Here is a 22,650-nt window from a genome sequence, read left to right on the forward strand (position 1 = left end):
TGCAAGATGGCGCAAATGGAGTGCCTTGTTGCTAAGCATTTGGGTTACTATGCCCATCAGGAGTGGACTTGGAAGAAAAAAAAAAAGTGTTTTCCTTTGATCCAAAACTTGTCTGAGAAGTGGGGAGGGATGGGGGAGGGGTTGGGGAGGTAGAGTTTTATGGGGGTGCATTGAAGAACACACCGTGTGCCCCCTTTTTGCAATACTGAGGGGTTTGGGTAGGGGAGGAATTCTTGCTGAGTTATAGGGGTTAGGGAATGCATTTTGGTTTTTGGGGGTTATGGGATGGGGTGATATTCCTTTCTTAGTCAGGATTTTCCTGTATTAGGTAGTGCTTGATGGGGTACTGGAACATCATGCTTTGGCTATTATGTTGTTTCTTCTTTCCATTCTTTATTTTTAGTTTTGTCATATACATAACAAAATTTCAGGTACATCATAATAGGAAATTTTAACCTAAGAAAATATATTAAAAAATAGTTACTGATCTAATCCACATCATTAGAACTATCTGATGCGTTTAACTCAACAAAGAAAAGGAAACAAATCATTAGAGTGTCACAGGCTACTATTGGCTCTCATTTTTAATGTTACTTATTTTCATCAGAACCAGAATGGAATTGTCCAGGATCAGAATGATGTGCACTAAAAAAGTGTCCTCCAATTCATCTGATAATATGAAGATCTTTATTCCTCCAATGACACAATAATATATTCAACGACTCGACATGTTCAGCCAACAGGCCTGCCTCAGGAGTGTTAAAAGTCACGAATGATGATATTCACAGTATGCTGCCATTCAAATAGATTTAACCAAGGGCCAGCCAAAAAAGAAGTGTCATATCACGTGTGAATGCTGCCAATTCTTACCGAGCGTATCGCTACTGAAAAGGAGACCTCTGGGAGGATCCTGTTTAAAAACTACCTGAAACCTGTGACGTAGTACGTTTTCCGGAGCAGCTGATATGCAAGAAGCATCATGTTGCCTGAAGGGGCTAACCGGATAGCTTGTTGCTCAAAAAGATAAAAGCTTTAGAAACCCTGTAGCTCCCAGTACCACGATCAGCTTCTTTGTAGCCATTTGAACCCAGGACAGCAGCTGTCCGAAGAGTCTTGATTCACTATTTAAAGAGAACCAATGATTTCCGTCCTTCTGACCATCTATTTGTCCTGGCTGGCATCTAAAGCCTCTATTGCCAGGTGGATTTGCATGGCAATTTCATCGACTTACATCACCTGTGACAAGTACCCACCGGTATCTCTCAAAGCTCATTTGACAAGAGGTGTCACCGCTTCATGGTTGGAGTCTTGAGCGATTAATCTGGCCGAGATTTGTAGAGCGGATCTCTTCATACCTTTATTAGATTTTACAGAGTGGCTAAGGCAGCTTGGTCTGATGCCGCATTTGAGGCCTTGGTGTTGCGAGCAGGCTTTTCTGTCTCACCTTAGACGTTGCCATTGCTTTGGTGCATCACCTTTAGTATGGCTTCCAGAAGGGATGTAACAGAATGGAAGATTAGGTTCTTACTGTTGGTAATCTTCTTTCTGTTAGTCCCTTATGGAATCCATATGGTCCACCCTTTACCTACTCTGTGTTTTTCAGTATCATCTGCATATTTCTGCCTCAGACATTTCTCCTTTCAGGCCTCAGTATCTGTATAGGAGGTAGATTTCCAGCTTGTGTTTGTTGCACACAAGTTTGGTTCCATTGGTTGCCATGATCTTGCCTATGTTTACTTGTTGCCTGTTTATTAATTGTTCTTTTCTGTTGCAGAGCAGACCAGAATACTTTTGTGTAGCGGAGAGATTCTCTGTGCCCCCTTTGTATCTATGCTTTGTTCCAGTTCTGTTGAGTGGCTTTTGGACTTAACTACAGGGGGCGGCTCTGTTTTACTCAGCTAAGTGGGAGAAGAAGTTAAGAAAAGTCTGTGGATTTCTACAAGACCCGGATCACGGGTAGAAGGGAGACACCTTTAGTTTGGATTCTGTAAGGGATTCACATAAAGAAGTTTCAAGTTTCAAGTTTTATTAACATTTGATTAATCGCTTATTAGAAACACTAAGTGATGAACAGAATCAAAAATAAAGTAAAATACGTAAAGACAAACAAATTTACAAAATTCTTTCATATAATACAAACATGAGTGGGGGGGAAAGAGGAAAAGTTACAATTTTTGTTTTAGAAGAAAAAAACAAAAGGGAGTGGGGTAAATAAAACTTTAATGTATTTAGAAATTTATACTTAAAAGTTTAAATGTTAAAAGCATCTTTAAAAAAATAAGATTTTAAGGATTTTTTGAAAGCTGTAAGATCTTTTTCATTTCTAATGTATTGTGGCAAAGAATTCCACCATTGAGGGCCCATCACAGAAAACATGTCCGATCGTCTCGTGCCCACTATTTTCAGAGACGGAACTGAGAGGAGATTTTGGCTTGATGACCGAAGTGGACATAAGGTATTATGGGGTATTAATAATCTTGATATAAATTGGGGTTCATTAAACGTTAAAGTTTTAAATATAAGCAGAATTACTTTAAAAGAGATGCGATGGCTGATAGGAAGCCAGTGGGCATCTATCAACAGTGGGGTAACGTGGTCATATTTCCTGGCATTGTATATTAATTTGATCACTGTGTTTTGTATGACCTGAAGTCTTCTTTTTTCTTTTTGGGAAATATTGAGTAGGAGTGCATTACAGTAGTCAAATTTTGCTATAATCAAAGAGTGGATCAATATTTTGATTGATTTGGCGCTCAAAAATTTGGCGATTGATCAGATCAATCGTAACTTATAAAAGCAATTTTTAACAGTGAGAGAAATACGCTCATGATAGAGTAATTTATCCTCAAGTGTGACCCCAAGAATTTTAACAGTGGAAACTAAATTCAAGGGAATATTGTTAAGAACAAACAAGGTCTTCAAGGCTATGTCCTTTTTCCAAGAGAAGAGCATTGATTTAGTCTTAGTTATGTTTAATGATAACTTATTTGAATTAAGCCAGTTTTGAATTGTTTCTAGTTTTTTATTGATAGATGAAATATCATTGTTATTTTCTGGGTCCAATGGATGAATGAGTTGAATATCATCAGCGTTAGAGAAAGGGGTGAACCCGATAGACTGACAGATACTTAGTAGTGGAGAGAGAAAGATATTGAACAGGAGAGGGGACAAGATAGAGCCTTGCGGAATTCCAAAAGAAGAAGTATAAGCTTCAGAGAGTTCATTATTGAACCTGACTAATGAGGTACGGTTAGCAAAATACGAAGAAAACCAGGAAAGTACTATGTCATTTACACCTATCGATTCTAACCGATTTAGAAGTAGGTTATGATCTATTGTGTCAAATGCTGCAGAAATATCTAAAGAGAATAGGATTACAGATTTATGGTGATCTAAGAAATATTTAATATTGGTTGCTAATCCTATCAAAGAATATTCTGTATTATGGAATTTTCGAAAGCCTGTTTGGTTAGGATGTAGAACATTAGTTTTTTCAATGAAATCGGAAATTTGGTTGAAGATCAATTTTTCTGTTATTTTAGCTAGAAAGGGCAAGTTGGCTATTGGACGATAGTTTGATGGATCATTTGTACTAATTTTATGGTCTTTGAGTATAGGAGTAATAATTGCAGTTTTCCATAGAGAAGGGACAGTAGCAGTGAGTAGGCTCTTTAGAATAAGTGAATGAATGAAAGGTCCGAAGCAGGAAAAATGTAAGGTAAGAACCTAATATTTCTCTGGATTTTGCTATCAAATAATTATAATAAAAATAATTGTGTGGCTGAAATAGGCTGGGGAAGATATTCTTTATGTACAGAAGGCTTGGGATTCTCTCTTACAGTGTGTAATTCAAAGGTAAGTGGTGGGGGCTGTGATGTGACGAGTATGATGTGCAGAATGTCACTTTGGCTTGCTCCCTTCCATACACAGCTTACATCTTTATTGTCACTCCAGACACTAGTGCCTACAGAGACTAGAGGTGTGCACAGGAATGGGGACAATGGGAAGCCCACAGAAATCCATAGTGCTGGTGACACAACAGTTATTAACACTCCAAAATGAATGGGGAGGGGAGAGGGACCAGATTTTGTCCTTGTGTACATCTCAACTCAAACATAAAACACCAACGCCACAGTTTAAAAAAATTGAAAAAAAAAATATTGCTTATTAAAATAGGCAATACTTTGTTAATATTAAAATTTTAATAAGTTATAAAACACATTTTATGTTTTGTTTGAATTTACAAGATCTTTTAAATGAGGGTTGGTTAATCGGATGAGGATGGTGAGGGAATGGTGAACTTAACCCTTGACTTAAATTGTGATCTTACTAGGTATAGAGAAAGTACCTACCGTATTTTTCGCTGCATATGACGCACTTTTCCACCCAAAAAAGTGGGTAGAAAAAAGGGTACGTCCCATGGAGCGAATATCCAACCCCTCCTTGGTTACCTTATTTTAATTTTGGTGCCCTCCCTCGCTGGACATGGCTGCCTCTCTAGCGGCAGAGCTGCGCACAAGGCTGCCTGCCTGGTCAGCTGACATGGCTGCCTCCTCTTCCCTTCTGTAGTGGCAGAGCAGCACACAAGGCTGCCTGCCTAGTTTTGCACCGCTTCCGTTCTCGTGGGAAGAGGCGCGGGACCAGACAGGCAGCCCTGTTCGCCGCTCGGCCGCTACAGAAGGGAAGAGGAGGCAGCCGCATCAGCTGACCAGGAAGGCTGCCTTGAGCGTCGCTCTGCCGCTGGAGACAGCAAGTACTGCTTCCCACACACTCCCCAAGGGCCGGGCACGAGCAACAGCCATCTGAACCGGCAGCCGCTGGGAGTTGGCATGGTGGCGTGGCCCTGACGAGAGCAAGCGGCTACGTTAACAGCAGCAGCAGAGGCTGGTTCCGGCCTCCCACCCTTCCCCCAAGGCAGTGCTGGGCGTTTTTTTTTTTTCTTGTTTTCCACCTCTAAATCTAGGGTGCGTCTTATGATCAGGTGCATCTAATGGAGCGAAAAATACAGTATATGCTTGTTGTACCACAGAAAGGTACAATGATACTTAAAACTCTGACATTCATTTAAATTTTAAGCAAATTACAACTATATTTTGTATACTATAAAATAAAACAGAATAACAAACACTAACTACAACCAAGGACATCATTTCTAATCCATAGGTTTAGCAGTTTGTTATATATAAAAACAGTAGCTAATAGTCATCCTCTGAAGGGCTGCACTGCATAATTTATTTTCATGCACATCAAAGAATTAAAGAAAGCAAAGCATAGCTACCTGGAGAAAATCTCAAGCCTTGATAAAATAATTAGATTTGCCTGAATACAGGTCAATATTATGATAAAACTTTAGTTTTCAGGATGCTGCAGTTTCAACTTGAAACCAGTTTGGAAAGCAGAAACCAGTAAAACAAAGTGAAAGCAAACAAATAAACCTAATCCTACATTATTACAAAGAAAGCTAGTCATGCTAGAACAAAAAGAAGAAAGAATGCTATAATATCAGTTCACTAAGCTCAGCAGCAGTTCACTAAGCTCAGGAGTAGTGCTGCCCGATTCAGGAAAAAACATTTTGATTCAATTCAGCCTATTGAATTGGTTTTTCGATTCGATTCGATTTTCCTACCCAATTGGGTGTTTTTTCAAACATCCTGGTGGGTTTATTTTATAGCCTCTTCACCCCTTTTATAGCCTTTTCACCCCCTTTGCCCTCTCTTACCCACACTGGCGCTGTGGTGTAAACAAAATAAACAAACAAAAAATACTTTTCCTCTCTCTGTTAAATCTGAGCTCATGTTCGTGGTCTAACACCAGCTCTGGAAGGATATATATTTCAAATCTGACATACCGTAATCACAAAACAGAAAATAAAATTATTTTTTCTACCTTTTGTTGTCTGGTCATTTTTCAAATCATGTTAGAGGTAATGTTCCTAAAGTGAGGGGGACAGGTCATTACATAATTTAGGACCAGCATATCTGAAACCTAAATGAAAACTTTAAAAAACCTCTCTCCTGCTTCAAAGCTACCAAATAATTTTAAACATTTATTGTATTTATTAAGGCCCCCTTTTATGAAACAGATCAAAACTTACTGACTTGTTCCTTCCATCAAAGAATTCTACTACATTAGGAAAATTAACTTCTCTGTAGTTGCTCCAACCTTATGAACGCCATGCCACCTCAACTCAGTCATGAAAATCTTGAATTTGACAAGAAGACCAAACTAAAAACATTCCTATTTCAAGATGCATATCATAACCTCTAAATACCTCCTTCCCTTAACCAGTAAAATCATCTTAAACGCTTTAACGAAGCGACCCTATCCCTAATATGTTATGCCCCCCTCCTCCCTTTCTTTTAAATTTCATTTTAATAATGTTCTTATTGACCCTTCCTTCCCTTATTACCTTCAAATTCATGTAAGTTCTTGTAATGTTCACTCCCCGCTTATATATATATATATATATAATTATTATTTCACCTTTTATTTCTTTTTTTTTTTTTTTTAGCATTGTAAACCGGCCAGATAAATGCTGATGGTCGGTATATTAAACACAATAAAACTTGAAACTTAGGGTTTTTTATTGCTGCGGTAAAAGCTTTGACGTGCATAGGAATTCTTTGAGTATCGGAGTGTTTACCGCAGCAGCCAGCGATAAAAAACCCTAATGCAGATTCATAAAAGGAGGCCTAAAACAATAAAAAAAAGTTACATACCCCTTTGCTATCCCTTGGCAACATCTTCACAACTGTTTAAAAATGCAAATCTGTGAAAATAAAGAGTTAAGTAGAAATTATTACAGCTCTGATCTAACTGCACTGAAAGGGTCAAGAAAGCATCCTCAAATCATCTATTCTACATCAGAACTTAAAAGCACACAGGAAAAGGAGTTTAGCATGGCTCTAAATTACAGCTGAGCTACTTAAATATTTTGTATTTCAACACAAAAACTATCCTGAAGAAATCAAAATTTGATAAAGCAACATTGCTTTACATTGGTTGACTGTTGAGGCCCATATGAAATTTAAAATCTTGTGTTTTGTTTTTAAGTTATTGTATGGTCAATGTCCAACTTATAGGGTGGCTTTGAGAAAGATCAGATTTGGTCTTCTAAACCAGTGATTCTCAACCCTGTCCTGGAAGAACACCAGGCCAATTGGGTTTTCAGGCTAGCCCTAATGAATATGCATGAAGCAAATTTGCATGCCTATCACTTCCATCATATGCAAATCTCTCTCATGCATATTCATTAGGGCTAGCCTGAAAACCCGATTGGCCTGGTGTTCCTCCAGGACAGGGTTGGGAATCACTGTTCTAAACAGGCATCTCATTAAAATGTGCTTGAACTCCCCATCTTCTAATTTTTCTCAACTTGCTTCACCTCCAAAAATACTCTTTTTAGTTCCATATTCCAGACACTGGAATTTTTTTGCCTTTAGCTACAACATGTAAACAAACTTATCTTAGATTTCAGAAATTATTGAAAACTTGGTTGTTCACAATTTGTTTTTACTATTACTGCTAATAATCATTTCTATAGCACTACTAGAGGTACACAGCATTGTACACATTATATACAGGTACTTTCTCTGTCCCTAGTGGGCTCACAACCTGTTCTTGTACCTAGGGCGGGGGTCGGCAACCCGCGACTCCAGAGCCGCATGCGGCTCTTTTCCACCTTTGCTGCGGCTCCAGTAGTGTGTCACGCAGGCATGCAGCTTACAAGTCCGGCGTCGCGGCGGGAAATAGCCATGCTGAGCAGTGAGCTCAGCACGTACACAGATGAAAACCTTGCTTGCTGATTGGTCCGGCGGCACGGCGGGGCTGCTGGACCAATCAGCAAGCAAGGCTTTCATCTGTGTACGTGCTGAGCTCACTGCTCAGCATGGCTATTTCCCGCTGCGACGCCGGACTTGTAAGCTGCATGCCTGCATCGCCAGAATTTAGGTAGGCTGTTTTCATCCCCGTGGGAGTCCCGTGGGCCAGGGGGCGTCCCCGTGGGAGTCCCGTGGGTCGGGGGCATCCCCGTGGGAATCCCGTGGGCCAGGGGGAACAGGGAGACAGAAAGAAAAAGTTGGGGGAGAGAATGAGGTCTGGAGGAGAGGAAACATACAGGAGGCTGAAAGAAAGGAAGATATAGTGAGATGGACACAAAGAAGGGTGATGCTGGAAAATAGGTGGAATGGTAATTCTGACAAACACAGAAGGGAAATGCTGGATCAAGGAGAGATGGGGCTCAGGCTGGATGGAATGAGGAGAAATGCCTTGTTGGCCCGGAACTTCCTCTCCTACGTCAGAATTGACGTCAGGGAGCGGAATGCTGGTCAGCGCGACGCTTCTGCAGGGAAAGTTTGGGACGGCGGTGGCTTGGGGGCTATTCCCCGATGACGGTGGAAGCAAACCGAGTGGCTTGGGGGAAGGCACGGAGAAAGAAAGAAAGGGGGCAGACAGAGACAGAAAGAAGGGGGAACAGGGAGACAGAAAGAAAAAGTTGGGGGAGAGAATGAGGTCTGGAGGAGAGGAAACATACAGGAGGCTGAAAGAAAGGAAGAAAGATAGGATGCACAGTCAGAAGAAGAAAGTGCAACCAGAGACTCATGAAATCACCAAACAGCAAAGGTAGGAAAAATGATTTTATTTTCAATTTAGTGATCCTGTATATAGCATTAAGATAAGAAACAATATATGCAGTGTTAGATTTGTTTTATAATGGTTTTGCGGCTCCAAGTTTTTTTTTCTTTTCGAAAACGGGTCCAAGTGGCTCTTTATGTCTTAAAGGTTGCAGACCCCTGACCTAGGGCAATGGAGTGTTACCATATATACTCAAATATAAACTGAGATTTTTGGGTCAAAAAATTGGCCCAAAAATAGGGGTCTGTTTATATTTGGGTCAGCACTGACCCACCCCCTTCCGAACCCGTTTCCAAATCTCTGCCAGGCCTGGTCCTATTGGTCGGGACAGGAGGGATCCCTCCCGCCTCCTGACCTAACTCCATTCTAATTATTTTTATCTCTCTCCTGCCTTCCCTGTGTACCTTAAGTATCCCTGATGGTTCAGCGGTGAATCGAGGCAGAAGCGACCTTCCTTCACTCCTGCCCGTGCAGAGCCGCTAGTTGATTGGCTGCTGCGAGTTCTCACAGTCTTGTGAGAACTTGCGGCAGCCAATTAGCTACCCTCCTAGTACAAATCCTAGACAAACATCATGGGTCATAACTATTAATCCAGTTATGGCCTGAGCCAAAGTATAGGTCAGAGCAATGAGGAGGCATTAAATTTCTTATGATAATATTTTCATATAGTTTGCTGGCCCATGAAAAGGGAGGCAAGCTCATGTTTGTTTCTAAACTTTGCACAGGAACTTAGTACCAAGGGATGTGCTAATACTGCCCAAAAAAATTCAGTACCCAGACAGGTTTTGTTGGGCTGCAGTGTCTGGACAAAGTGTTATATGGAGCATGGCACTCTGAAAGTGACCTCCATTCAGTTACCTGTAAGTCGAACCAAAAGAGATCCAGCCTTAAACAACCTAGACCAATCAGAGGCTTAAGCCCCTCCCTGGCACATCCCAGGATGCATTGGGGAGGGGAAGGCCCGCCATTTTGAAGAGGCGAGCCTGCAGGCCAGAGAGAGTAGGCATATCTCAGGCCAGCCATCGTAAAAAAGGGGAAGGGGTGGGGGGGTCATCGGAGGCATAGGGTGCTGTCGGGGGGGGGGGGGGGTTGTGTGGAATGTCAGGGAGTTGCTTGACTGCAGTAAAATTTTGTGACAGGTTTCAGCTGTCAAGCCTTACTTTCCTGTCAGTGCCTGAGCCAATCAGCACTTAGGCACCCATCATCCCATCATACAGTAAGGCAATGACAGCTCAGATCTATTGGCAAATTTTGGTCACAAATGAGGCACAATGAGGTTAGAGAATCGCTTGGCGATTATAGAGAATCACTCAGAATTCTCATTTTAATATTAATGACCTTTTTGGATTACATTTGGATGGCAGTATGGGAGTATGGGAGACTGCTAGAAAACTCGGAAAAGACCACGGCAAAGCATTTTAATAATCTGCCACTAAAATACACTCATGCTAAACTGGCTGGAAATGGTTTAGCGAGCACGTTAAAGACAGATTTTAGTTTTAAGAATCTGCCACCAAGTGATATCTTTTTTTTATTTTTATATAATGGTGCTCCTTTCTTTTTCAACTACAATTTATTCATTTTTATTTGCACACCGCTTAGATCCTCAATTGGTAAAAGCAGCGTATTGCAAACTGTGTGCCACAGCAGATTCCAGGTGTGCCCTGAGATGCCGGCAAGGAGGAGAGGTGCTGGTGCTGGCTGACTGTTTACAGGACAAGAGGCACGTCCTGTAGTCAGCTGGCGCCTCTGCCTCTCCTCCTCGCCGGCACCTCTGCTCTTTCTCCTCACCTCTCCTTCTGCAGCACCCCCCACCGGTGATAATAGGAGGCTCAGGGCCATGGCTGGACATGTGCACGCATGCATGTGACAAAGCATCGATGTCAGTTCATTTCCGGGTACCCTACAGCTGCAGATCAGTTTAAAAAGTTTGTGACATACTGCTATGAGGTATTGGTAGCCGGTGTAGATTTTTCAGAAAGTGTTCAATATGGTGAAATCAGTTGAAGCTGATGCAAACTCTTTTCAGTTTGACCAGTGTACGGGGCCTTACAGTATTCTAGTCGTGTGATCCCATGCCTTCCCAATATATGGAGAGAGATTTTGTAGTAGCCACAGGTGATAGAAGCAGTTTTTAAAGGTTGCCTGAACTTGGGGGATTAAAATGAGCGAGTCTAGCAGTAATGAAAGATTTCTGAAATGTGATTTTAGGGACAGTTCATACTTCCCAAATAGGATTTTGAAGCCAGGTTCCTGTCTACTTGTGTCTATCGGTATATTAACGGGTGCTAGAATATATGTGTGTGTGTCTGTCTTTATTTCTTTCTCTCTCTCTCCTTAGCCGCTTTCTTTCTGTCTTTCTTTTTCCTTGGCTGTCCATCACCACCCCTTGCCTGCTCCCCCTGTCCATTGTCCCTTCCTTTTACCTCCCCTGTGTCCACCACCACCCCTTCACTGCTCTCCTTATGCAGCAGCAGCCCTTCTACCTTTGTTTTACTTCCCCCCGTCCATCAGCACCTCTTTCCTTCTCCCCCTGTCCAGCAGTAGGCCCTCCTCCTTCTTATCCCTATGATACACTTACCTTGCTCTGCCCCTGATCAGAGGTTCCCGACAGCCGCCCAGTTGCACCCATTGGAAAAGTTTCCTCTGCCGCATCCCACACCCCTCCTGACGTGACTCCCGCTGTCTTTCTGTCTGTCTGTCTCTGTCCCTGGCCCCCTTTGTCTGTCTTTCTGTGTATCTCCCTGCCCCTGTGTCTTTCTTCTTTTCTTTCTGTCTCCCTTCCTCCCTCTGTCTGTCTGTCCAAAGCAGTGTTCCCTCCCCCTCCATTTCCCTCCCCCCGCACCAGTTCCCTGTGCACCTGCCCCTTTGTCTTTCTTCTTTTCTTTCTGTCTCCCTTCCTCTGTCTGTCCAAAGCAGCATTCCCTCCCCCTCCATTTCCTTCCCCCCCACACCAGTTCCCTGTGCACCTGCCCCTGTGTCTTTCTTCTTTTCTTTCTGTCTCCCTTCCTCTGTCTGTATGTCTGTCCAAAGCAGCATTCCCTCCCCCTCCATTTCCCTCCCCCCACATCAGTTCCCTGTGCAGCAGCATTAGCGTTTCCTCTACCCCCCTTTTCCTTCCCATGGACCCGACTACAAACGCGGTCCCGAGTCCTTTGCCGCCCCCCCTTCCCGCGGGCCCGACTACAAACCTGGCGATTCAAGCAGCGTGTTCAGCAGTCTTCACACGCTCTTCGGGTCCTTCTACTGCCCTGATGTACTCTGGCACGTCCCTGATGACATCATCAGAGACGCAGCAGAGCAAATCAGGGCAGTAGAAGGGCCTGAAGCAGCGTGTGAAGACTGCTGCACACGCTGTTTAAATCGCCATATTTGTAGTCGGGCCCGCGGGAAGGGGGGGTGGCAAAGGACTCGGGGCCCGGGCAGCGGAAAGTTGCTGGGCTCCTCGGTGGGGGCGCTGAGCGGCCGCGATCCCTCTCCTCCGAGACACCCCCCCCCCCCGTTGGAGGAACGGAGCTCGGCGGCTGGCTGCGGTCCCGGTTTGTGGAGGCGATTGGCGGCTGGTGACATATAAGTGCGCATGCGCACTCCTGCGACCACAGACCTACTGATCACAGAAGCATGCAAATAGGAGTGCGCATGCGTGGCTAGCCTTTTATTATATATAAGTGTATGTATATATATATATATATATATATATATCTTAAAGATCCCTTTTCCCGTTCTTGTTGATGTTATACTTAGATTCCCAGTATATAGGCAGTATATCAAATAAATTGAATTTGAACTTGGAAACCTGTAGAATCTCCGTTTTATTTATTTATTTAAAAATTTATATACCAAATATTAACTATGCAATTTACAAAATTACACACAAATCAACTTAAGCTCCATAAAAGATGACTGCAGATCAGGTTTCAACAAGGAAGGCATTAACAGTTACATTTTCAATATTTTCTTAAAATTCAACCTCCCAGCACAAAATCGCAAAATTCCAGGCATCGCATTCTAAAGCTTACCACCTGCCACAGACAGCATTGTTGCCCCAATCCTAACATGAGAGATTAACATCTTGCCCTGTAAACTCAATTTTCTGATCTCAAATATCTTCGAGGCTGGTAAATTTCAAAACACCCAGGTAGAGTTTATTTTTTGCCCAGTCCTGAGATCCTGGTACATTAGTACAAGTACATAAGATAATAGACATTAAAATAAATCTTGCCTCAGAGTTTCCTGTTACGTTTTTAACTCAAGAGACTGAGAGACTGTTAAGAGATAATATACCCCTGAATTCTTTAAATGGCACTCAAACCTGGGTGCCTAAAATTGTACCTGATCCCGAGACTTGCATACAAATATATTATTGAGCTGTTCGCAAACAGTAATTTGATGATAGATATACTCTAATTTGACTACACACAATTCTGTAAGGATCTTGTGCAACCCAAAGGGAGCATGGCTGTGGAAGGGGCATGGGAAGGTCAGGGGCATTTCCAAGAATTTAATGCAGTGTTATAGAATTTGAGGGGGCAGTGCGCCCAAGTTGCATGCTAGGATTTACACCAGGTTTCAGCTGATGTAAATCCTAGTGCACTTTCTGGCACCCAATTTTGGGCATGATCCTATAAAGAGCATGCAGCCTTGAGAGCTCTTTTATAGAAAAGCGCCGAGTACACATTTTTCTCCGCCTACTTTTCAACATTGTTTACTGTATATAGCAAATGAAGGAGTTCAGAATGAGAGTCTCCAAATTATTAGCTGTGTTGTAAACATGACTCCAAACAAAACAAGTAGGAATATAACCTCTGCAGGTAGAAAAAGGAAAATCAAAAGCCAGAAGGAAGCTTGAATGCATAACAAACGAAATTCTAGCAGGAAAAAAAAAGTTAGTGCCTTTATATACAATCCACAAAGCCGCTGAGAGGGCCTGCTGTATAAACTGCAGTCCCAAAGACAGGCAAAAGACCAGGCTTCCACAAAGAAACAAGGGACGTCCACAAAGTACACCACATGGAGCCAGTTCCTGGACACAGGAATATCAAGTTCAAATGCTTTATTTAAAAATATTAAAATTACACCAACAGTGGGAGCAGGAGAACCATACCGGAGGGAAACGAGGGCTTGTTTGTGGCTGCCCCTGTGCTTCCCGCAGCAGCGGAGACTTTTTGTTGTTGAAACCACCTGCAGGCATCGACGGAGACGGACCCCTGATGTCATTGGGTCCGTCTCGAATCGGATTTAGTGGAGCCGCCACCACGGATAGACTGGGAGCAGGAGAACCATACCGGAGGGAAACAAGGGCTTGTTTGTGGCTGCCCCCGCGCTTCCTGCAGCAGCGGAGACTTCTTGTTGTTGAAACCACCTGCAGGCATCAACGGAGACGGACCCCTGATGTCATTGGGTCCGTCTCGAATCGGATTTAGTGGAGCCGATGCCGCGGTTGCGGCCGCAGGGTGTGGCTGAAGGGGCCTTGGAGCTACGAGGAGCAGGGGAGCTGGAATTGATCGTTGATGGTAACTATATAATGTTAAAGCTGGGTCAACATGGGGAAAAGAAAAATTAAGCCAAAGAGTTCTACACCAGCCATTTCTGGCCCCATGGATAGGCATTTAACATTAGTAACTAGTAATTCCGCTGTAGTACCAATTAACATGAACTCTTCTGTGTCTGGTGCATCAATGAGTCCCCTCGAAAGATCTCCTTCCCTTCATCCAGTATCTGGTGAAAGCAGGAATATTGCTCCTGCTATATCCCCCGAACAGGTGGTAACATCCATTCAGACTAATAAGCTGGTCTACTCTGAACTACCTAAAGCTTTGGTTTTTTCAGGTCTAGTGGAAGAACAAGCACCTTCGGTGGATGCACAAGATATTACACTTAAAGTTTTGTTGTTAGGTATTACTAGGGTTGAAGGGTTTCTTAGGTCAACAATGAAGCAAATGGGGGACTTTTCACAATCTGTCTCTTGTAAATTAGAAAATGTGGATTCCAATTTAAGCTGTTTGGACAAATGTTTAAATGTTACGGAAGTTCAATGTAATACCTTACAAACTGTCTCAGTCTCTGCTGTTAAAGATTCTACTGTGATGCATGTTAAATTAGAATCTATGGAAAACATTAATAGAGCGAGGAATCTCCGCTTGGTCAATTTCCCTGTAACTCATTTATTATCGCCTGAAATTTTGTTAAAAAAATATTTTAAAGAAATACTGGGGTTGCCCAATGCGGAGAATTTTCCAATAAATAATTATTATTATGTACCTCAAAAAAAAAAAAAAAAAAAAAAAGAATCAGACCAAGAAGTGGACCACCTGGTCACAACAGAAATTAACTTAACTGAATTTTTGGAAGATACTCAGGATGTGATTCAGAGTCGTGCCACCTTGGTGGTAACATGCATGAGTGAGATAGTTAAATGTTAATCATGAAACTTTACTTTAAAAATAGGTTAACTAAATTTTGTGGTGACCTAGTTAGGATTTTCCCAGAGCTACTCAATGTAGAAGGAAAGAGTTTTTGAGTTTAAAACTTAGAGTTTTGGCCCTAGAGGCATCTTTTTATTTAAAATTTCCTTGTAAATGTTTAGTTAAGTTACATGATGTTGAATATGTTTTTTGGGATCCCATTCAATTGCAACAATTTCTAGTAGCTCGTGAACAGAAATAGTTTTATTTTTCTTGATGTTTCATCGCTAAGATAATGAGGAGAAAGTATCCCTTAAATAGTAAGGAATGATACAAGGTTCGCGTAGGTGAACTGAGAATTATTTCCTTATCTTTTTCTTTATTTTTTTTTTGTTGAATTTAGTATCCTGATCCCCCTTTTGGTGGGCTTAAAAAGGATTCGTGTATGATGTATTATTTACTATGTTTGTATATTCTCTTTTTTTCCTTTGTATTATTGAATAATGTATTATTCAAATTATAATAAAAACTTATTGAACATAAAAAAAAAAAAACAACTACACCAACAAACACTGGAGCCTAGACCCAACACGGGCCGTGTTTTGGCAAAATGAGCCTTCCTCAGGGGTCCTTAGAAGGTTCAAAAAAACCAATACACAAAGGTAAAAAATAATTAAACCCATGTAGTAAAACCAGCAATAAAAGTCACACTGAATATAATAGAAGGTGTGTGTTATTGGTTCAGCTTGCACAAATAGCTTTAAGCAAAAACTATTTTTAGTTTGGTCATGACTTTTATTGCTGGTTTTACTACATGGGTTTAATTATTTTTTACCTTTCTTTTCTTTGTGCCTGAGCCTCCTATTATAACCAGCGGGGGGTGCTGCAGAAGGCGAGGTGAGGTGAAAGAGCAGAGGTGCCGGCGAGGAGGAGAGGCACAGGCACCAGCTGACTACAAGACGTGCCTCTTGTCCTGTAAACAGTCAGCCAGCACCGGCACCTCTCCTCCTTGCCGGCATCTCAGGGCACACCTGGAATCTGCTGTGGCACAGTTTGCAATATGCTGCTTCATAGGGTTCAATTTAACACTCTGATCTTCAAGACCCTCAGAAAAAAAAATGGGCCAGAGCACCTACAAAATAAATTACTCATATACATATCTTCAAGGGCTCTAAGATCCTCTCAAAGAGAATCCTTAGCTGCACTCTTGTCAATGGAAAACAGGCAATGCAACATCCACCAACGATCCTTCTCCACTCAATATTCCCAACTCAAGTCTACCTCTACTCCTAGAAGAATGGCTCATCTCCCACGCTTTTCATGGCTATGGTGACTGACTAGTCAATCACTCTACATCTGGATCAGTTTACTACACCCTGTAACTCATATCAGTTTCACAGACCTTATTCAATTTTAGATAGAATTTACCTCCAGAACGGACACCCATTTATTTATTCTATTGCTTTTGTTGTGCCCTTCCTGCTTATTTATATGTCCCAATTGCACTTGTCCCCTCTGCTGCCTATTAAGATGTTTCTTTGTTTTGTGCCGATTTCTTATATCTATTTTATATGGATGTTCTACCGAACTGACTGTTATGGTGTTTCCGAACTGGTTTTAGTACTGAAACAGTTATTACCTCGTTGTTAGATTTTCTCTTGTGCCTATTTAGGCAAGGCACAAGTACATTGGTTTTGCAACTAGATTTGAGTAGTGCTTTTGACTTAATTGATCAGATAATTGTGATCGATTGTCTGGAATCCATAGGAATTTCTGGTAATGTTTTAAAATGGTTTCAGGGATTTTTAACAAAAAGATTTTATCAAGTTTCTGGTGAAGATAAGTCTTCACGTTACTGGGCAAACCCTTGTGGAGTTCCTCAGAGTTTTCCCTTATCTCCTACGTTGTTTAACGTTTATCTTGCTTCACTAGGGAACTTGCTGCATAATTTAAAAGTGAAATTTTATATTTATGCGGACAATATTACCTTAGTTATTCCCCTTACCAACTTGACACCTAAGATTATAAACCATTTATCTTCCATTCTAAACCATATTGGACAGTGGATGATGAATTTTAAATTAAAACTTAATCCCAACAAAAGTAAGATTTTTCTGGCAAGTCCAAATGACAAAATTAAGGAAGCATCGATATTCTTGAATGGTCAAGATTTCCCTAAAGTCAATACAATAAAAATTTTGGGTGTGACGTTGGATCGACATCTTAGTTTAGAAGAACATACTGATCAATTAGTTAAAAAAATGTTTTTCGGTTTTATGGAAACTTCAAACCATAAAAAAATATTTCGATGCATTTTCATTCCGTTTGTTAGTTCAGTCTTCCATACTAAGTATGTTGGACTATTGTAATATTATTTATTTGGAAACTTGCAAGAAAACCCTTAATAGACTTCGAGTTGTTCAAAACTCAGCAGTTCGATTGATTTTTGATTTGAAAAAAATGGGAACATATTAGTCCTTATTTTAAAAAATTGCATTGGTTGCCAATTGAGGCAAGAGTTTTATTTAAATTTATTTGTATCTGTTTTAAATCACTATTTGGTATGGCACCTGCCTACCTGGTTTCGCATTTTTCCTTGGACTGCTCTAACAAATCCACACGTCTAATTCATTTGTTCACTTTTCCAACAGTAAAAGCTTGTAGGCATAAAAGATTTTTTGATAGAACCCTTGCTTTTCAAGCTGGCAGAATGAGACTGGTTGGGTAATATCTTTATGCATGCACCTTCTTATCTCACTTTTAGAAAATTAGTAAACACCCAGCCATTTCTGGCCCCATGGATAGGCATTTAACATTAGTAACTAGTAATTCCGCTGTAGTACCAATTAACATGAACTCTTCTGTGTCTGGTGCATCAATGAGTCCCCTCGAAAGATCTCCTTCCCTTCATCCAGTATCTGGTGAAAGCAGGAATATTGCTCCTGCTATATCCCCCGAACAGGTGGTAACATCCATTCAGACTAATAAGCTGGTCTACTCTGAACTACCTAAAGCTTTGGTTTTTTCAGGTCTAGTGGAAGAACAAGCACCTTCGGTGGATGCACAAGATATTACACTTAAAGATTTGTTGTTAGGTATTACTAGGGTTGAAGGGTTTCTTAGGTCAACGATGAAGCAAATGGGGGACTTTTCACAATCTGTCTCTTGTAAATTAGAAAATGTGGATTCCAATTTAAGCTGTTTGGACAAATGTTTAAATGTTACGGAAGCTCAATGTAATACCTTACAAACTGTCTCAGTCTCTGCTGTTAAAGATTCTACTGTGATGCATGTTAAATTAGAATCTATGGAAAACATTAATAGAGCGAGGAATCTCCGCTTGGTCAATTTCCCTGTAACTCATTTATTATCGCCTGAAATTTTTGATCGATCTATAATTTGAAGGTTTATTGTTTTAACTTTTTAACTCATTTTCATTCTTATTTTAATACTGTATTTTGGATGATATGTATCTTTCTACTGCTTGTCCAGTATTTCTTGCTGTACACCGCCTCGAACTATTATGGCTTAGGCTATATATAAGAATAAAATTATTATTATAATTTGTATTTTGACACCATTTATAATACTTGTTATATGAATATTCTATTGTGTATAGCCCAATACTATCATCAGTCATTACTAGATTTAATGTGGCTAATCCAGGTTTACTTAATAATTTTAACTGTTTTACACTAACATTTGATCATTTTACTAATGTTATGATGTTAATATAGTGTGAAACACAGTATTTATATCAATGGGTACAAGTGGATCGATTTTTCACTCCGTCAAAAATTACAAGGACTAGGGGACATGTGAAGTTATAGGGAAATACTTTTAAAACCAATAGGAGGAAATATTTTTTCCACTCAGAGAATAGCTAAGCTCTGGAATGCATTGCCAGAGGTTGTGGTAAAAGTGGATAGCGTAACTGGTTTTAAGAAGGGTTTGGACAATTTCCTGAAGAAAAGTCCATAGTCTGTTATTGAGAAAGACATAGGGGAAGCCACTGCTTGCCCTGGATCGGCAGCATGCAATGTTGCTATATTCTTTGGGTTTTTCCCAGCTACTGGTGACCTGGATTGGCCACTGGGTGGACGAGCTACTGGACTTGATGGACCACTGGTCTGACCCAGTAAGGCTATTCTTATGTTCTTATTAATTTTTACTGATTTTTCGCTCCAAAAAGACGCACTTTTTCCCCAAAAAAGTGGGTAGAAATAAGGCTGCATCTTATAGAGCAAATGTAACCTTTCCTACCCCCCCCCCCCGTACTTTCCAAACTGTATGGAGAGTCTACTGACGTTTTTGGCGGGGGTGTGCACAGTAGCAGCATGCTGGTCTCCCTCGTGGGCTGAGGCTCCGTTGTGGTGTTAAAGGGCCGGCGAAGATTGGCAGCTACAAACCGGCCAGGAGAAGCGTGTAGCTGGGAAATGACGCCAGTACACTACGAGCCTGGGTCCTGCTGTGGCTGAGAATGGTGGCTACCACCTTCCTACAGCAACCAGTCAAGGACGCTCTGAGCTGTGAGGAGCGTTGGGGGTGGCCCTGCTGGTCTCCAGCCTGAAAGGTGATCGCTTTGCCCAGGAAGCTTTCACGTTCTTTTCTGTTGGGCCCTGCATCTTCCAGCAGCAGTTAAGTCACTGTTTGGGCTGACCCCGATTCAACAATGCTGCATCTTATCTGGTTGACACAACTTCCCAGGCTGAGTTGTCATCACCGCTGGAAGAAGAGAGGTTTGAAGGACTGGGGGCAGGACAGAATTCTGAGAAGGTAATGAACTCGGAGGGGGAGGGGGTGGTACCAAAGGGCTAAAGGAACTGGAGTCTTGGGGAGGGGAGGATGATGCTACTATTAAAGATCTGGCACCTCCCAAGGATTCCAACAAACCATCTTTTACACTGTGCCTACACACCACTGGACCCACTCCACAGCTTGTATGCTGGCTCTGTGTGACACACTTTCGGGGTGTTCACACACCGGTTGAGAACCACTGCAGTAAAGTTATCTGAATCTGTCTGCACAGGGGTACATGGCAGGGCTGGGGGACAGGGAGCGGGGCTGGCTTCATAGCCTGGTAGGGGAGGAAAGGGGCTGGGTGCAGAGCCTGGTATATATTAGTATACAATTTGGTTCAGAATGTTTTTTTCTTGTTTTCCTCCTCTAAATCTAGGGTGTGTCTTATGATCAGGTGCGTCTTATAGTGCGAAAAATACAGTAAATAAAAAGTACATTTCCAAGAAAAACCTAGCTCTGCTATCAAACCTGTAAATCAGGTTGAGTTAAAACAAAAAGGGAAAAAGCATGTGCAGCATGTCTTATGGAATTCTTTCTATCCTCTTTCTTTCTATGTATGCACATTTATGACCTAGTCAGGAGAAGGATGTGGCAGTTTGAAGGTGTGGTTTGGAAGAAAGAAAGATGAAAATTGTCCCTTATCTCATAGGCTGAAATGCACAAAAAATAATAATAAATTTGCATTTCTTGGTGCCACAGAGAACAGTTTTGGTTCAAGAGGTATCACAACACAGAACATCCCTAGTGAGGAAACTACACAGATTCAAAGATTACAGGGCCCTTGGTGACATTAGCAAATGGAAATTCAGTATAAAAAGGATGGCGTCGGTCCAGAGGAAGGCTACTAAAATGGTATGTGGTCTTCAGCATAAGGCGTATGGGGACAGACTTAAAGATCTCAATCTGTATATGTTGGAAGAAAGGCGAAAGAGGGGAGATATGATAGAGATGTTTAAATACCTATGTAATGTAAGTGCATATGAGTCGAGTTTCTTTCATTTGAAAGGAAACTCTGCAATGAGAGGGTACAGGTTGAAGTTAAGAGGTGATAGGCTCTGGAGTATAAGAACATAAGAACATAAGAAATGCCTCCGCTGGGTCAGACCTAAGGTCCATCGCGCCCAGCAGTCCGCTCACGCGGCGGCCCATCAGGTCCAGGACCTGTGCAGTAATCTTTTATCTATACCCCTCTATCCCCTTTTCCAGCAGGAAATTGTCCAATCCTTTCTTAAACCCCAGTACCGTTCGCTGCCCTATAACGTCCCCTGGAAGCGCATTCCAGGTGTCCACCACACGTTGGGTAAAGAAGAACTTCCTAGCATTTGTTTTGAATCTGTCCCCTTTCAACTTTTCCGAATGCCCTCTTGTTTTTTTATGTTCTGAAAGTAAAAAAAAACAAAAAAAAAAACAAGAGGGCATTCGGAAAAGTTGAAAGGGGACAGATTCAAAACAAATGCTAGGAAGTTCTTCTTTACCCAACGTGTGGTGGACACCTAGAATGCGCTTCCAGAGGATGTTATAGGGCAGCGAACGGTACTGGGGTTTAAGAAAGGATTAGACAATTTCCTGCTGGAAAAGGGGATAGAGGGGTATAGATAAAAGATTACTGCACAGGTCCTGGACCTGATGGGCCGCCGCGTGAGCGGACTGCTGAGCGCGATGGACCTTAGGTCTGACCCAGCGGAGGCATTTCTCATGTTCTTATGTTCTTATACTCCAGAGCCTATCACCTCTTAACTTCAACCTGTACCCTCTCATTGCAGAGTTTCCTTTCAAATGAAAGAAACTCGACTCATATGCACTTACATTACATAGGTATTTAAACATCTCTATCATAAGTAATCTAAGGAAATACTTTTTTACAGAAAGAGTGGTAGATGCATGGAACAGTCTCTGTGGTGGAGACAGAGACTGTGTCTGAATTCAAAAGGCCCTGGGATAGCATGTGGGATCTCTGAGAGAGAAAGAGATAATGGTTACTGCGGATGGGCAGACTAGATGGGCCATTTGGCATTTATCTGTCGTCATGTTTCTATGTTTCTAATTAAACCATGACTTTGCATATTATCATCCAAACATCCTCTAAAGGCTTTTTTTCCTGTTTGTTTACTAGAGATTTTCCTTATGTTTCATGCAGGGTGATTAGAGTTGGGATGGCAGGCACAATAGTTTCCATGGAATAAGGTCTGTGAACTAGGAAGACATTTTGGGCTGAATTCAGTAAATAGTGCTCATAATTTGGCATTGGAAAAAAAATAGCACTAAGCACAATTCTATGAAGGACGCACACTCTTTATAGAATTGCTCTTACTGCTGATTCCTTTGCTTAACTTTAGGTGCCAGACCTACACCTGCAGAAACCTGGTATAAATGCTAGCACCTAAGTTAGGCGCACTGAGGCCATAGTCTATAATTCTGTTGCAACTTTTCAGGACATCTATAGCATGCCCCCCTTTGAATTACATGCCTTACATTATACAATTCAGAACCAGGCTCTAAACGTATATATTTATTTAAAGATTCAAATTGTTCAACAGAAATCATACAACAGAAAGAGTCTTATACATTGTGTCTTGCAGACCTCAGGTATCACCAGTATGAATTCAAACTTTAATCATACAAGTATCTGGCACCAGAGTTGTCACTGGTCTCAATAAATACTTTTAAATAGAAAAATACTCATTTTTATCTACGCGGGTGGGGGTAGGCACTCCGACATAGGCCCTAGTCTTAGGTATTGAAATGCCTAGCACTGCCTCAATAAAAGAAATCACTTTATCCCAATAGATCTGTGCTTTTATACAATGCCACT

The 22,650-nt window shown here is 41.5% G+C and overlaps 1 protein-coding gene across 2 annotated transcripts in view; it reads right to left on the minus strand.

The window, feature by feature from the left end:
- SNX10 (sorting nexin 10) overlaps window positions 1-22,650 on the minus strand; it is a 132,467-nt gene that overhangs the window by 100,943 nt on the left and 8,874 nt on the right. For both annotated transcript variants that reach the window (XM_033930791.1, XM_033930790.1), the window contains exon 2: window positions 6,720-6,769. In XM_033930791.1, the coding sequence (XP_033786682.1) occupies window positions 6,720-6,743 (24 nt within the window). In that variant the 5' untranslated portion in view covers window positions 6,744-6,769. The remainder of the gene's footprint in view (window positions 1-6,719; window positions 6,770-22,650) is intronic.

Source organism: Geotrypetes seraphini, chromosome 2 (assembly GCF_902459505.1).
Source record: "Geotrypetes seraphini chromosome 2, aGeoSer1.1, whole genome shotgun sequence".
Classification (NCBI taxonomy): domain Eukaryota; kingdom Metazoa; phylum Chordata; class Amphibia; order Gymnophiona; family Dermophiidae; genus Geotrypetes; species Geotrypetes seraphini.